General features: G+C 33.3%; 3 protein-coding genes across 3 annotated transcripts; all 3 read left to right on the top strand.

Annotated features, from left to right (window-relative positions):
- Nucleotides 1-326: 326 nt before the first annotated feature.
- Nucleotides 327-3,117, top strand: LOC129354965 (uncharacterized). Its single transcript, XM_055024535.1, has 6 exons — nucleotides 327-365; nucleotides 504-830; nucleotides 2,000-2,353; nucleotides 2,471-2,596; nucleotides 2,726-2,775; nucleotides 2,866-3,117. The coding sequence occupies exons 2-6, from the start codon at nucleotides 569-571 to the stop codon at nucleotides 2,992-2,994; spliced, it is 921 nt and encodes a 306-aa protein (XP_054880510.1). The 5' UTR covers nucleotides 327-365; nucleotides 504-568; the 3' UTR covers nucleotides 2,995-3,117.
- Nucleotides 3,118-6,890: 3,773 nt separating this feature from the next.
- LOC129354975 (uncharacterized) lies at nucleotides 6,891-8,971 on the top strand. The gene is made up of 6 exons (XM_055024544.1): nucleotides 6,891-6,933; nucleotides 7,079-7,402; nucleotides 7,938-8,294; nucleotides 8,402-8,521; nucleotides 8,648-8,700; nucleotides 8,804-8,971. The coding sequence occupies exons 1-6, from the start codon at nucleotides 6,891-6,893 to the stop codon at nucleotides 8,930-8,932; spliced, it is 1,026 nt and encodes a 341-aa protein (XP_054880519.1). The 3' UTR covers nucleotides 8,933-8,971.
- A 1,509-nt stretch (nucleotides 8,972-10,480) lies between these two features.
- LOC129354966 (uncharacterized) lies at nucleotides 10,481-12,510 on the top strand. The gene is made up of 4 exons (XM_055024536.1): nucleotides 10,481-10,790; nucleotides 11,471-11,650; nucleotides 11,726-11,769; nucleotides 11,843-12,510. The coding sequence occupies exons 1-4, from the start codon at nucleotides 10,529-10,531 to the stop codon at nucleotides 11,966-11,968; spliced, it is 612 nt and encodes a 203-aa protein (XP_054880511.1). The 5' UTR covers nucleotides 10,481-10,528; the 3' UTR covers nucleotides 11,969-12,510.
- The last annotated feature ends 2,226 nt before the right edge of the window (nucleotides 12,511-14,736 follow it).

The raw sequence follows: 14,736 nt of genomic DNA, 5'->3' as shown, positions 1-14,736 counted from the left end.
CTCCTCCCAGTGTCAGAAGTCCCACTGGAAGGAACTGAATAGTGTTTTATTTCCTGCTCCAGATGATTGAGTCATTATTATCCATTACCTTGTTTCTGTTTATATGTTGACTTTAGCAGAGAACTATTTACAATGCATGAAAACCCAAAGATGTTAAAAAAATAAAATAAAGGCATAAAAATGACGAGAAGCTCACTGTACAGGAAATGCCCTTTGATTGTATATTTTGAAGTAGCCAATCAGACTCATTTGACTCTCAAGATCTCCACACCTCCCCCAGTTACTAAAGGACATTTTTTTTCTGAACGAAGACAGTGTCATCATGACTCTCTTATGGCTCACATTGTTACTTCTTCATCAAGGCTGTAAGTACTTTTCACAAACTGAGATGGAATATTTTCTTGTTGACGTATGTGAAACATACATTTCACCTACTTCAATAATCTAATATTCTTCTTTTTATGTTGTTCTTATTGTTTCAATTCTGCCTTTTCCTGATATAGATGCATCAGTTCCAGTGGTCACAGCTAAAGTTGGTCAATCTGTGACTTTGAGATGTGTGTTTGATATGACATATGAGAGCAACACATGGATTTACTGGTACAAGCAAAATGCTGGAGATACTCTGAATTTAATCCTAATGCAGCAGCGAACAATAACCTCAATCTATGGACCACAGATTGATGCTTCAAGATTTAATGTAGCAAACACCAAGAACAGCAGCACTCTTAAAATTTTCACAACAGTTCAACAAGATGAGGGAATGTATCACTGTGCTCAAAGGGACACACTTGAAACTACGTGGAGTGGGATTTATTTATCAATTGAAGGTAAATCAGTCATCCTTCTCTTTCATTATTTTACAGATAAAGTATTATGAATCTTTGAGTCCTTCTGGACAGGATTATGTTTCTGAAAAATGCATTCAAGAAGCAAAACTCATGTGGTCCATAGAGGTGTCTTCAGACCACATTTTCAGTCTGTAACTTTTAAGAACAGCACGCAACGTTTATCTTCAATATATTTGTATATAACATGCCCTTTATGTTTTTCTATGGCGTTGTAACACATAACATTAGAAATAAATGCAGGTTAAAAGGCAGAGTAAATTTATTTCAGTTTCTGCATTTCAGTTCCAGCATGAACAGTTATTATATTGTTTAAATTGTTTCTCAAAGGATAAAGAAAATGAAACAATTTTAGTTTGTGTTCAATTCTCCAGAATGTTTTGCGCTATTGCAGAGGGTATAACTATATTAAGAACTAGAGAACTTGGGTTCTAACATTTAAACAATCTGGTCTTAGCCGAGATTGGAAATTGTCATTCACACTGCTAAACCACAGACCAAAAATGTTACCATTTGTTAAACAATTATTAAATCAATTACAAAATCAAATGAAAATGTGCAGAAATCTACAACTGCAGAACCTTGTTTGTAGATTTCTGCAAAAACACTGAAAGCCCAAAATCATTATTGGAATTTACTGTTTTATTTTATATTCTTTACTGTTAGTAATATTATATAAGTCTTGTTTGTAATTTAAATAATTTGTATTTTAAAATTTAAAAAATGTATAATTGTTTTAATAAAAACTGAACTTCAAATTGGTTAAATTGATTTTTCAATATGATTAAAAAAACAGTTGAACCACTGTCTTCCAAATTTGATGAAATTTCGAAGATAAAAGAAAATCAATGATATATAATTATTGTTATTGTAGAACTTTAACAAATACTGACCCCTTTTGTCAAACACTCATCGATATAAAATATGGTTCAGTGTTCCATATTTAAGCTGCATTATGTAATTGTTGTGACTTAGTTTTTTCATATCTGATCGTTTATATTAATAAAAAATTACTAATAATGTTTTTAACAGAACTAAACTAAAAAATAGACAAACATGTTTATATGTCTCTACCAAATATGACACAAAAATGTTTTTTTCTAGCAGTACTCTAATTGTATAATTCAAGTTTATTATACATAATTTCACAGGATATGAGAGGACATCAAACTACACTGTTGTTCAACAGTCAACGATCTCTGGTCCCACCCGTCCAACAGGCTCAGAGACGCTGCAGTGTTCGGTTCTCTCTGATGCTCAGAACAAAACCTGTTCAGGAGAACCCAGCGTGTTCTGGTTCAGAGCCAGATCAGAAAAGCCTTTTCCTGACATGATTTACACCGATGGAAAAAGATCAGAAAATTGTGGCAATATCTCTCACTCTCAGAAGAAATGTTTTTATAACTTCTCTAAGAATAACAGCTCCCCTGATCCCAAGACCCTCTACTGCGCTGTGGCCACATGTGGACAGATATTATTTGCAAATGAACTGAATCTTAAAAGTGGTATGACTGTATCAATAAATTATTCAAAATATCTAAAATAATCATTAAAAAAATCTTTTCTCAAGCAATAACCTGCTCTTGTTATAGGCAATGACATACTTTCTCTTTGTTTTCTAGGTGGAAAGGATGAAAACATGCTGGTGGTCACAATAGTCGCAATAATCTGTTTGGTCATTTCTGTCATTTGTAATATTGTTTTCATTTGCTTTCGAATACAAAGATCAGCATGTCAACGATTTAAAGGTTTGTTTCAGTGACTGAATTATATTTTTCAAAGATGTAGACACAAGAAAAATGTTAATAAAATCATATAAAATGAAAACGGCATATATATTGAAATTGACTAATTATGTGATGCTGCCACTTTTACAGAAAGCTCTTCCTCACCAAAAAGAAACAACATCAGCGAAATGGAAAATCATGTAAGTAATGATCTAAATTTATTTTTTGTGATCCAAATCAATACATCTGAGTATTACAAAATAACTGAGTGTAAATGTTTCTTTGAATAGACTGAAGCTGGACCTGATCTGAACTACGCTGCATTACATTTATCTGAGGGTAGAAGATCAAGAGGAAAGAAAAAGAGAGAGTTGATGACTGAAGAAAGTGTGTATTCACAAGTTAAAGGATCAGCTTAAAAATGAGCTTTCATTGAAAACCTCACTTCTGAGATGAAAGAGCATCTTGCTGCTGACACACAAAAGTTGTGAATTCAAATAAAACTTTGATAAATGACAAATGTGATGAAAATGCATTTAAAAAAAAAATAATTACACGTTTGCCACCCTTACCATGTTGTATTGTTTTTTTTTTTTTAATAAGCCTATAATACATCTTTTATGTATGTGAAACACATAATGAATGGAAAATAAAACAGCCATATCCAAATGGATCTTTCTGATTTTCTACTAGCAATACTGGCTAGCTCTTCAAATGTTTATGTTACTTATATGGATATTAAAATTACTAATTATGAATGAATTAATAATGAAATCAGATCAGAAAAAGTATTGGTTTGACTGCTGTGTGATTTGCAAAAACACACACAACTAAATAGTTCAAAATGTGTTAAACAATATTTACAATAATATATACAAACAAGTCCATAAAATATAAAATGTTTTGTTTTTTTATTATTATCTAAAACATTTAACATTTCAGCTCTTTGGTGGAGGTGAGAGAAATGATGGAAAAGAATCCAATTAGTTCAGTCTAGAGTGAAGGTGAAAGTGTGAAATTTTTAAATTTCTCAATATTTCATTTTAGCTTGCAATGGAAATAATGTTTTTCATTCAAAGTATTTTCATTAAATGCATCAAAGTAACAATACATACTCAGCTCAAGTTAGTTTATACTGACAGACCCCAACCAATAACCAGGAGGCTAACACTAGCATGCTAGCTCCCAAGCAAACACTCTCCAGTTCCCACTTGTCAAACCGCGTGATCAGTTGAAGGTTTTGATCCACAATCAAACATCTAATAGTTGAGAGGCATATCAGTAAAAGAAAGCAATATGAAGATTTGTTAGAGGTTTACAAACGGCCAGAAGCTTACCTGCAGCAGTGATGGACAACATCTCCCACCAAGCCCAGCTGGTCATGTGACTCTGAAACCACGAGAGCAGACACACTTAAAGGTGTTTGTTCTTTGGTTAACATAAGAACAGAATGATTTTATTTTTAAATAAATCTTTACATTAAAAAATAAATTAAAAAAAGTGAATCTCAGAAATTGAAAAAAATGATCCTGATTATACAACGCCATTTCACACCACGTCATTTCATAGCACTTTACAACAAAGTGATCTAAATTCAATTATACATGAATTCCAATTCAACAAAGTTCAATCAGGTTCAATTTATTTTCAAATTGGTTTTAAAACTTTCCAATTAAAAACTCAATTCAGTTCTTGACATGCAGCATTCACAGTCAATGGTTGTCTGCTCTTGCAACATGCAGCAACACAGTTGCTTGTGTTGTTTCATTGACTTGAGAGCAATCCCTCATAATGAACATGCATGGGGTGACAGTGGAGAGAAAAACCGTCCCTTTAACAGGAGAAACCTCCAGCAGAACCTGTCATGTGCCATGACCCACAGTGCCGTAGAAGATAAAGTAGATACATATATTTCATTAAATAATTATGTTTTTGTCATGAGGGTACCTTTTGATGTAGATCTAAGGAAGTGGTTTTGTGAAAATAAAAAATAGCACAAAAGACAAAAGTTTCTACATTTCTCTTCAGCAAATACAAACTAACATCAGAACAAGCTGTGTTCAAGCAAGAGTTCTCACTTTAAACTGTACTTGTAAGTATGTCCGTGGCACATTTTGTTGTAAAAACGTTCAGATTTGATTCAGTAAAATTATTCACATTGGACAGAGTATCCAAAAATTTTACTCAAATAAAAGAAACGATAATTCATGAAATGTAACAAAATGTCTAGTAAAACTACTCCTAAATAATTTTATTCCTGAAAAACTCACTCAAATAGATACAATTAAGTAAAATAATTGGTTACCTTCTTACTCTGTTGCTATCTTATTCATGTTTTTTAAGCTTTTCCTACTTATGGATCCATTGCAAAACCAAGGAGTAACAGGAGGAAGGATTGAGAAAGGCAAATTGGGAGGAAATCCAACAATCAATCTGATCAATTATGTTTTATTCAAACTTCTCCCACAAAAGTGACACCCAGGAACCTCCTGCTTAGTGACTGCAGAGAACCTCTTCTCAACCAGACTGAGACTGTTTACTAGCAGCTAATCTGCTACATCGTTTCCATAAATGCCATGGAGTTGTTGCCACAGTGCAATTGAAAATCATACTTTAACAAGCAATATTTCCAATTCAAAAGCCCTTTTTGCAACCAAATTATTGAATAAATGAACATGAGCTCAACAACAATGATATTTTAATTTGAATCTGTTATTTGGGTTATTGAAGCATCAGATTCCTTTTACAGATTGCTATTACACTCATTCAGGTTTCAAGTGTTTCTGGAATCTCCTATAATTCATCTAAGGTCTTCAAAATATACTTCTTTACGTGAACTTTAGCGTTGGTGATGTCTGCATCAGCATGTTTTGTGTCACAATGGTATTTTAGGTCTTAATAGTTTTGGTAATAGGCTAACTGTTTTACACAACTTGCACACAAAGTCTTTTCTGCTGTCCCATCAGTTAATTTTTGTGAAGCCACAATTATAGTGGGCCAAGAGAAGCAGCTTTGTGGATGGAAACCAGGACATGCCCCAAAACGATTCATCATATCTCAGGAACTAAAGAGTTTATTTTGTTCTGGTATCAAAATAAATGGAAGGTTCCAGAGAATAATCTGCAGATCTAAATATAAACACTCATATTAAGGAGAGAGAGAGAGTAAAAGAATATGGAACACAGTGAAAAATGGACTTTGTGAAGTGAATAGCCTTCTGAAAATATGCAGTGGCAGTTCAGAACCTCTAGCAAACCAGAATACAGGCAGGCCATTTACTGTGGAAAATGTATGTAAAATACAATTATACACAGGGATTTGGTTGAGGTATAATATGAAACATTTGCAGGCAAACATTTGAAGTGAGAAGTTTCAACACATTTTTGGCACAATTTTTCACCCTTTCATCTTAAAATAGATTGTCATTGTACTATCATTGCTGTGTATTTTTCCAGGTATGCATCCATTTGTTTTTTTTTTTTCCCATTTAGCTACTAAATGTTATAACTTTGTATTGTTGTGATAGACAATATTGCAACTGTCGTTTAGACGAACTTTCCCCTGTTATGATGATATGACTTTGAGGTTTAGTGCTTTACTTCACTACCTTAGCTTTTGTGCATTTTATAAAGGTGAAACCTTTGATCTTTACTTGTTTACTCCCACATAGTTCACTCATCTTCTGCACAGAGGACCTTTGCAGTAAAACTATTCACTCTATGGTTTTATGTGTAACCAATGATAGTCACAGAGAATAATGAAAGTGCTGTAAAAGCTGTAGTGTCATCATTCAATTATGCTGGTGAATTGCCAATAGTTGTTTTTGGTTGAAACATATTTTTTTAATAACTAAACCCCTTTAAATAATAGAAGTGTGATTTATTTCATACTTCTCTGAAACATGATGATGTATGCACTGTAGTAATATTTCAACATCTGATAATCTATTATGTCTGTAAATTATTTGTAGTCTGCAAAGTCAAAAGAAAAGCTAACCTGCTGGTGGTGCTACTGCAAAGCCCATGGCATAAAAATCAGTGTAATAATCTGCGTAAGAAAGTTTTGCCATGCCATGAGAAACCTTCCTCGTAGTTCTTGACCCATGTGTTACCTACAGATCAGAATGAAAAAAACCATCAAACATTCAAATTACTGCATAAAAGCACATAACCCAGAATAGAAGCTCACTGTACAAACAGGAAATGCCTTGTTATTGTATACTTTGCGACAACCAATGAGATGCATTTGACACTTGGGACTGACACGCCTCCCAGGTCACTAAAGGATCAAGAATCAGAATGAAGACATTGTGACGATGACTCTGCTGTTGCTCATACTGTCACTTCTTCATCAAGGATGTAAGTAATACAGATGTATACATTTCGAAAGATAATCTCCTTGTTATATATTGTCAAAGATGTTTGGTTCAAAGTAATTTTCTTTTCATGTTGCATCTTATTGATTTACATGTTTTTCACCTGCGTCTTTTTTCCCATATTGCAGACTCTTTGGTTCCAGTGGTCACAGTTGAACCTGGTGAAGCTGTGACTTTGACTTGTGCTTTTTCTGGCAATTTTCAGAGCAGCACATGGCTTCACTGGTACAAGCAGAATGCAGGGGACACTCTCAAATTGATTGCGAGTCTCCAAAAAAACCTAAAACCTATTTACGGACCAGCTTCAGCTTCCAGATTTAATGTGAGCAACACAGAGATAATGAGCAGCTTAACAATTTTGGAAACAGTGCAAGAAGATGAAGGAATGTATCACTGCATTCAAACGGATTTGTATGGATCTACCTGCAATGGAACCTATTTGTCGATAAAAGGTGAACAATATAAAAATCTCACAAATTCATTGTTGCTGTGTATCTAATGTCAAATGAAAACAAATTAACTAGATGATGATGAATATTCATGTTATTTGACTATTTTATACAAGTACACAATCAATTTTAAAACAAATGTACAATGAAATTGTCTTTATTTTTGGATAAAAAAGTTGCTCACACTAACATGGTGCAAAGCTTGTTTTATTGTTACAAAACTGATAATCTCTTTGCCAAATGTAGAAAAATTTCCCTTTTTTTATTTAATTACTATTTGTAATGTAGTATATATGTCTTTTTACATATTTAAAAAAAAAATCTGATTTGTCATAGCTATGTGTTCGAGATTATTTAATCTGGATAAAAAAAATCATTTTGTTCTCCATATAATTGAGACAAAATAACTTCTATCTATTTGAAATAATTCTTTTAGGATGAAAGTTAAGAATCTAATATTAAAATTTCTTTGAATTCTTGGGTGTAAAGAATATAGATTATCATAATCAAAGTATCTTTGTTTTCTAATTTTTTATAGTTCATTCTGAGAGGACCATGAGCTTCACTGTTGTTCAGCAGCCAGCAGTTTTTCTTCCCCATCATCCAGACAACTCGGTGACCTTGCAGTGTTTGGTCCTCTCCGGTTCAAAAAACACGACCTGTTCAGAAGAACCTCGTGTGTTCTGGTTCAAAGCCGGATCAAATAAATCTTACCCACATATTATCTACACTGATGGAAAAAAAGCTGGAAATTGTGACAAGAGGTTTGACTCTCAGGAGAAATGTATTTATAACTTCTCTAAGAGCTTCAGTTCCTCTGATGTCGGGACATATTACTGTGCCGTGGCCACTTGTGGACAGATAGTATTTGGAAATGGAACAAGTCTTAGAAATGGTATGAATTTGTTTATACCAGTTAAAGTATTTTACAAAACATCAAAAAACAGAACAAATCAATTATCTATTGTAGAAGTAATGACATTCTTTTCTTTTGTTCTCCAGATAAAACATCAAAAATCAGCATGCTGTTAGTCACAGTAATCTGTTTGGCCATTTCTTTGACTGGTAATATTGCTCTATTCTGCTTTCGAATGCAAAGATCATCATGTCAACGCTATAAAGGTTTGTGTCAGTCACTGAGTTGTATGTTTTGAAGAAGTGATTCAAATGCAAGAATTGATCATTTAGCTTTTTAGAAATAAATAAATACACTCAAAATCAGAAATGATGTTTGTTCTATATTTACAGAAGGTTCTTCTTCACAAACAAGAGGCAATATTAACCAAAAACCAGAGGATGTTGTAAGTAATAACACAACTTTTACTGCCAAATTTGAGGTTTGAAATGCTATAAAGCTGAACATCGAAAGGTACATTTGAAATTTAAATGTATTTTTCTAAACAGATTGAAGATGGAGCTGATCTGAACTACGCTGCATTACATTTCTCTGAAGGAAGAGCATCAAGAGGAAAGAAGAAGAGAGAGCTGATGACTAAAGAAAGTGTGTATTCACAGGTTAAAGCTTCAGCGTGAACATGTGTGTGTAAACTTGTATGGAAACTCAAATATGTTTATTCGGTTACTAATCAAAAATAAAGATTTATGAATTCAAATTGAACTTCTAATGAAAGTGATGTGTGTAAAATCAGAATGTTTAACACTGTAATAATTTTGCCTATATGACATATTATTTATGTTAAATATATTAAGTAGAAAGATTTAAAATTGAATTACCTTCATGTATTTAAATCTCTTTAACTCCAACTTTATATTCAATGTATAGCTTCTAAAATTAATCTGCATGCAACATACTAAAATTAATCTGCATGCAACATACTAAATTGAGCAATTAAAATTAATGCTCTACTCTTAATTATTGTTTTTTAACAAAATATACCTAGAAGAAACAATAGTCTTGATGCATTCTGTCATATCATCATGAAATTGTGTAAATTATTGCAAATATGCAAAAGGTTTTCATCCAGGATGTTGGAGGTGTTTCATATAACAATTTTCTTTTCATCAATTATTTGGTGAAAGTTTACTCTCCTTGGTTAACATGCAGTAGACATAGAGTAGAACCAAACGTCATCCTGTCGACTTTAGATCTTGTGTTGTGACATTTTGCAGTTGGTTGTGTCTCCTGTATTTTTAAAAATTAACTATTAAACTCTGGAACATTTTGTCTTTGTTAAATAAAAGTAAAAAGTCTGTATCAGTCTTTAAAACTAAATAATTAACTGAACTTTAATCAGAACTAAATAAGAAAATATTTTCAATGTTTCTGAATCATGAAAAGCAACATAGAGCAAGTATGACCAACATGTATTAAGGTAGCATGGAAATCACAATGAGAGCTAGGGATGGCAATGGGATGGTAAAACTTGGCTCCATCGGGTGCATTTACTCACAAAAGCCTTCGAATCCAATCTTTCTTATTGCCATCATGTCTTTTTCCATCTTGTTATATTTTGTTTTCTCACACAATGCCTCTGCTTTTCCATCATCACATCCTCATTTCCTTTCCTGGGGCATCATCAATATTTGGTAGAGAAGTTGACCTTGCTCCATATATTTAAGGTGAAACTTATGGAGTTTGTCTAGCCTTTATGTTCAAAACAGAATTGCACATTTCACCTCCCACATAAATTTGGAGCATTACACTTTCCTATTCTAGGATGCCTCCACCATGATTGTTTCTCTTACAGCTAACAACTGACTCCATTAAAGGAGGAGTTTCAGCACCCTCTTCTGGATGGGGTCCACACTACAACACAGGAAGAAGGTCAAAGACGACGTTAGTGGTTTATCGACGTTACTAACTTGAATCTAATAAATCACTATTCAACGATTAATTGTAAGCCTATTATTTGTTTTTAGCCAGAATGTTAATCACTGATAGCTCTTTCTTTTGAGCTATTTATACTAATAGCTGATCAGTCCATACTAACTCATTCAACTTTCCAAGGGGGATAGTTGTTCGAACACAGGAATGATAGAAAAATAATAATTTTCCTACTGAATGATTTTCAATGTAGATTACGTCTTTTTTTGTTACCTTACTCAGATGCCTTGGTTCCAGCGGTCACCGTTCAGCTTGGTGAACCTGTAACTTTTACTTGTGGTGCTATGGACAACTTTCAGAGCAGCACATGGCTTCAATGGTACAAGCAAAGTGAAGGAGATACTCTGAAATTAATCGTAATGCAGCCAAAAAATGTTGCTCCCAGTTATGGACCAGAATTTGCTTCAAGATTCAAAGCAACAAATTATGGAACAATTAGAAAACTAACAATCCTTAGAGTAGTTCAACAAGATGAAGGGATGTATCACTGTGCTCTTATAGGCTGGACTGAATCTACATGGACTGGGACTTATTTGAAAGTAAAAGGTAGGTATGTAGTCTCTGGTTTGAATCATTTTAATACTCTAACAATACAAAAACACTGTAAGTATTGAGTTAAAGCAGTTGGACTTCTGTTGTTTTACCAGCATGGGAACTGTGGTATTCTGAGTGTGCTGTTGCTTTTTTTTCCAGTGTCTGAAAATTGAATATTTTATTTGTTTCTTATTTTAATTTTATTTGATGTTTCCTAACTACAGTATTATTATAGTTTTGCAGCGCTTCTATTGTCTCATATAAAACTTTTCTTTTAATGCCTTTTCTCCATTTTAAAGGGTTACAGGATGGGCACGGTTTATTTTTTGTTTAGTATTTTTATTTTTTTGATATTTGAAATTATTGTACTGAATAACTTGTTTTGGCAAATCTTATTACAAATTAGCTGATATTTACATCAGTCAAAACTTACCTGGATAATTTGCAACTATTTAAGTTGTAACATGTGGTGTTGATATTAAGCATATAGATTTGTAATGGGATTTTCTGTGCATGTGGTAAAAGATGTAACTTACAAGCACTTTATAGACAAGTTATAGTCTGATTAATTGAGCATAATTTTATCAAGATTAAATTTAGTCTTTATTTTTAAGTCCTGGTAACAAGGAACATGTGGATAACATGTTTCAATATTTTATTAAAGTTAATTGTTTGTTATTGCTTTCAAACAGGAAACACAGAGGGGATATTAAACAGCACTATTATTCAGCAGGCAGAACCGTCCCACTTTCTTTGTGTGAAGAAAGTGGGAGTTAGCATATTTACTCTGTGCACAGTCTCGACCCTAAGCCTGATGGTTATTGTTGTCCTTATCTGCATAATCATCAAAAAGAAAAGTGACTCCTCTGAAGGTACTGGATGATACGTATTCAGTTTTCAGCAAGAGCAGTTTTCTTTCTATAACCTTAGTTTATTTTATAATCCAGATGGTGTTGAGCTGCAAAAACTTTGCAGTCAGGACACATTAAAGGTAAAGCATAAAATATTCATTTACTTTCTTAACACTATTTTGATAACATTTCCTTACTCAATCATTTTTATAGGGACACAAGAACAAATGGATCTACACTGCTGTCATTTTCACTGTAATGAAACTGGAGAGTGGACCAATAAACTCATCAGCTCAAAGAGAGAGTATTTATACTGCTGCAAAAGCCTTTGGGTTATAGCTGCCATGCAACATATGTTTCACATGCATTGGATAATGTCACAATGTAAGACAGGATATACTGTTTTTTTTAAGAAAGTGTCTATTAGTGTAACTACAATAAATATAATTTAACATTTCATCATGAGGAGTCCACAGATTATATGCCAGTGTCTCACTAATTTCAACTTTTCTTTGATTAACTATTGGATTCATTCATAGTGTCACCAGACTGCTGGATCTTAAAGTCGGTCATGAACAAGATTCTTAAATGTAACAATCAAAGTTCAGATTAATTAGTTTTGGAATGCATGTTATGCTGTGAAAATGTGTTTTTTGCAACAATTTTATTCTTCTACTGATATTTCTTTATTTCAGCTTTTGTTCCTCTCTTCACCATCCCATCACAAATCTGTTTCTCAATACACAAACATACATTTAGTATCGCTATTAGTTCCCTGTAAAGTTTAGTTTTCTAAAGTATTTTGAATCATAAGTTTCTTGAAACATGAATTTTATGTAATTCTACAAGGCATTACGGGTTGAACAGATCCTTCAATGATCAATTAAAGCTAGTTGTTCATCTGCATATTTTTGTGTTTTGATGTTTTTTCATATTTTTTTCAATATACGTGTGTGCATATATTTGTACTCATTTTGTACATAAACATACTGAGACCTCAAGCAATGACCAACCAACAGAAATTCTTATCAGTTTTGGTCATATATTTTTTACAGAGGAAATAACAGGATATACTAGATACAGATGTCAAACTCCAGTCCTGGAGGGCTGCTGCCCTGCTACCTTTAGATGTGCCTCTGCTGCACCACACTTGAATTGAATCAGGTCATTATCAAGGCTCTGGAGAACTTATCTACACGACAAGGAGGTGATTAAGCCATTTCATTCCAGTGTTTTGTACCTGTAACACATCTAAAATGTGATTCCAAAATTTATTTGGATCAATTGGATGAATGTGTCATACTTGATTTTAAATTCGTGGAGCTGCATTTGTTCTTACATCCCTACACACCCATCAGGGCCTTGAGGACCAGTGATTTGTCATCCACACTAAAATCTAAAACTAAAAGATGATTTTTAAATACATTTATTATTTCATGTCTTCAACTCTATTCTATTTTTAATGCAGAATTATTTTGATATTTTAATAATTTTGCCACATGAAGAAAAACACAATATCAAAAGCATTAAATCAGTGGTTCCCAGAGTGTGTGGTGCGCCTCCTACAGGGGGGCAGTGCCATTGCAGAAGAGTGGGGGGATGAAGCGGTATGGATGAAAAAAAAAAAACTGTTACACAATAGTGTTTCACTGTAAAGATGGTTTGAACTGTGTTTTGTTACAACCTGAAGTGTGAAATAAACTTGGGTGGAGTTTGAAAATAAAATATATGTATAGGTTTATGTCTGGTTGATTTTTTTTTTCCTTTTTGGTGGGGATTTTATTGTAATCCACAGGGGACCCAATATTGGGTCCCCTACTAGATCCATCTACTTTTGTATCATGGAAGTAACACAGACTGTTCTGGGCCCCAGGAAATCTTTAGGCACCACTGCATTAATATCTATTCAAATGTATACACCACAATTTTTGTTTGGACAAATGAACTGCAGAAAGAAACAGATTTTCTAATCTATAATCATTTACCAAAACGATTATTTTCTAATCACGTCACAAGATGACAATGCATCTGAGAGTGAGGGTCTGTTTCTGTGGTTCTTTTTTCTCACTACAGCAGTCAGTTTATCAGGAAATAAAACACGTGTTGGCAGACGTCCAGCTTCAGTTTCAATAGCTACAAGCAACAAAAAGTTGGAGCCATTAATGTAGAATGAGTCAAAGTAAAATGAACCTAACTTAACATTGATTTAAATTTTAAACTAATTTGTCATCTTCCTTTGCGATTTTAATGGTGTGTGCTCATTTTGTACGTGCACATGGTGCATTTCTGAGACTGCAAGCAATGGCCAACACACAGGAAATGTGAGGTGTGACTTTGCAGTGGGACAAACACCCTTCAGTCATACAAGTGATGTGGTTTGTTTCATACACTGTTTAATAAAAACAAGTTCTTGTTACTTTTGGCCATCATGGAAATAAAACAGGCTGTTCTTAAACATTGGTCATTGCAGCAGTTAAAACCTTCTGTTAAAAAAACAAAACAATTTATGGCTTTATTATTTATTTATAAGGAGAGATTAAAATGCATGATGAAGATTTTCCATGTTCTTATAATTTGACCTAAGATAAAACATGTGTTGTTGAGTAATTTATAGTTACCAGGGGCTATTAGAGTAATTATGATTTCTCCATGATATTTTCACATGTTTACTGTTAATAACATTCAGATATAATAGGTGAGACTACAACAGAACTTTTTCTGTTATTACTGAGCCTTGAAAAATTTCACTATGACTTCAACATTTTTCACCTTTACCAATATTACAATAACAAACTTCAGGCCATCTTATTGGAAGTTGAGTGTCAAACTACACAGGAGTAATACATGACTATGAAAAAACAAAACAAAAACAACAACAACAAAAAAAAACTAGTATGTGTTACCTTTAATTTACAATGAAAAGAGTTATTTGGTGTCACGGTTAACTTGCAGTAGTAAGAGTCTGGTTGGGCCTTTCTGTATTGACTTTGCATGTTCTCCTCATATATGAGTGGGTTCTGTCTGAGTAATGTAGCTTCTTCCAATAGTGCTGTCAAAATATGATCTTTAGACTAATAGGTCTCTCCAAACTGCCTTGAAGACTAAAT

Source organism: Poeciliopsis prolifica, unplaced genomic scaffold (genome assembly GCF_027474105.1).
Source record: "Poeciliopsis prolifica strain line A6 unplaced genomic scaffold, Auburn_PproV2 SCAFFOLD122, whole genome shotgun sequence".
Classification (NCBI taxonomy): Eukaryota; Metazoa; Chordata; class Actinopteri; order Cyprinodontiformes; family Poeciliidae; genus Poeciliopsis; species Poeciliopsis prolifica.
The sequence above is the reverse complement of the archived record's forward strand: the minus strand, read 5'-3'. Positions and strand labels throughout refer to the sequence as shown.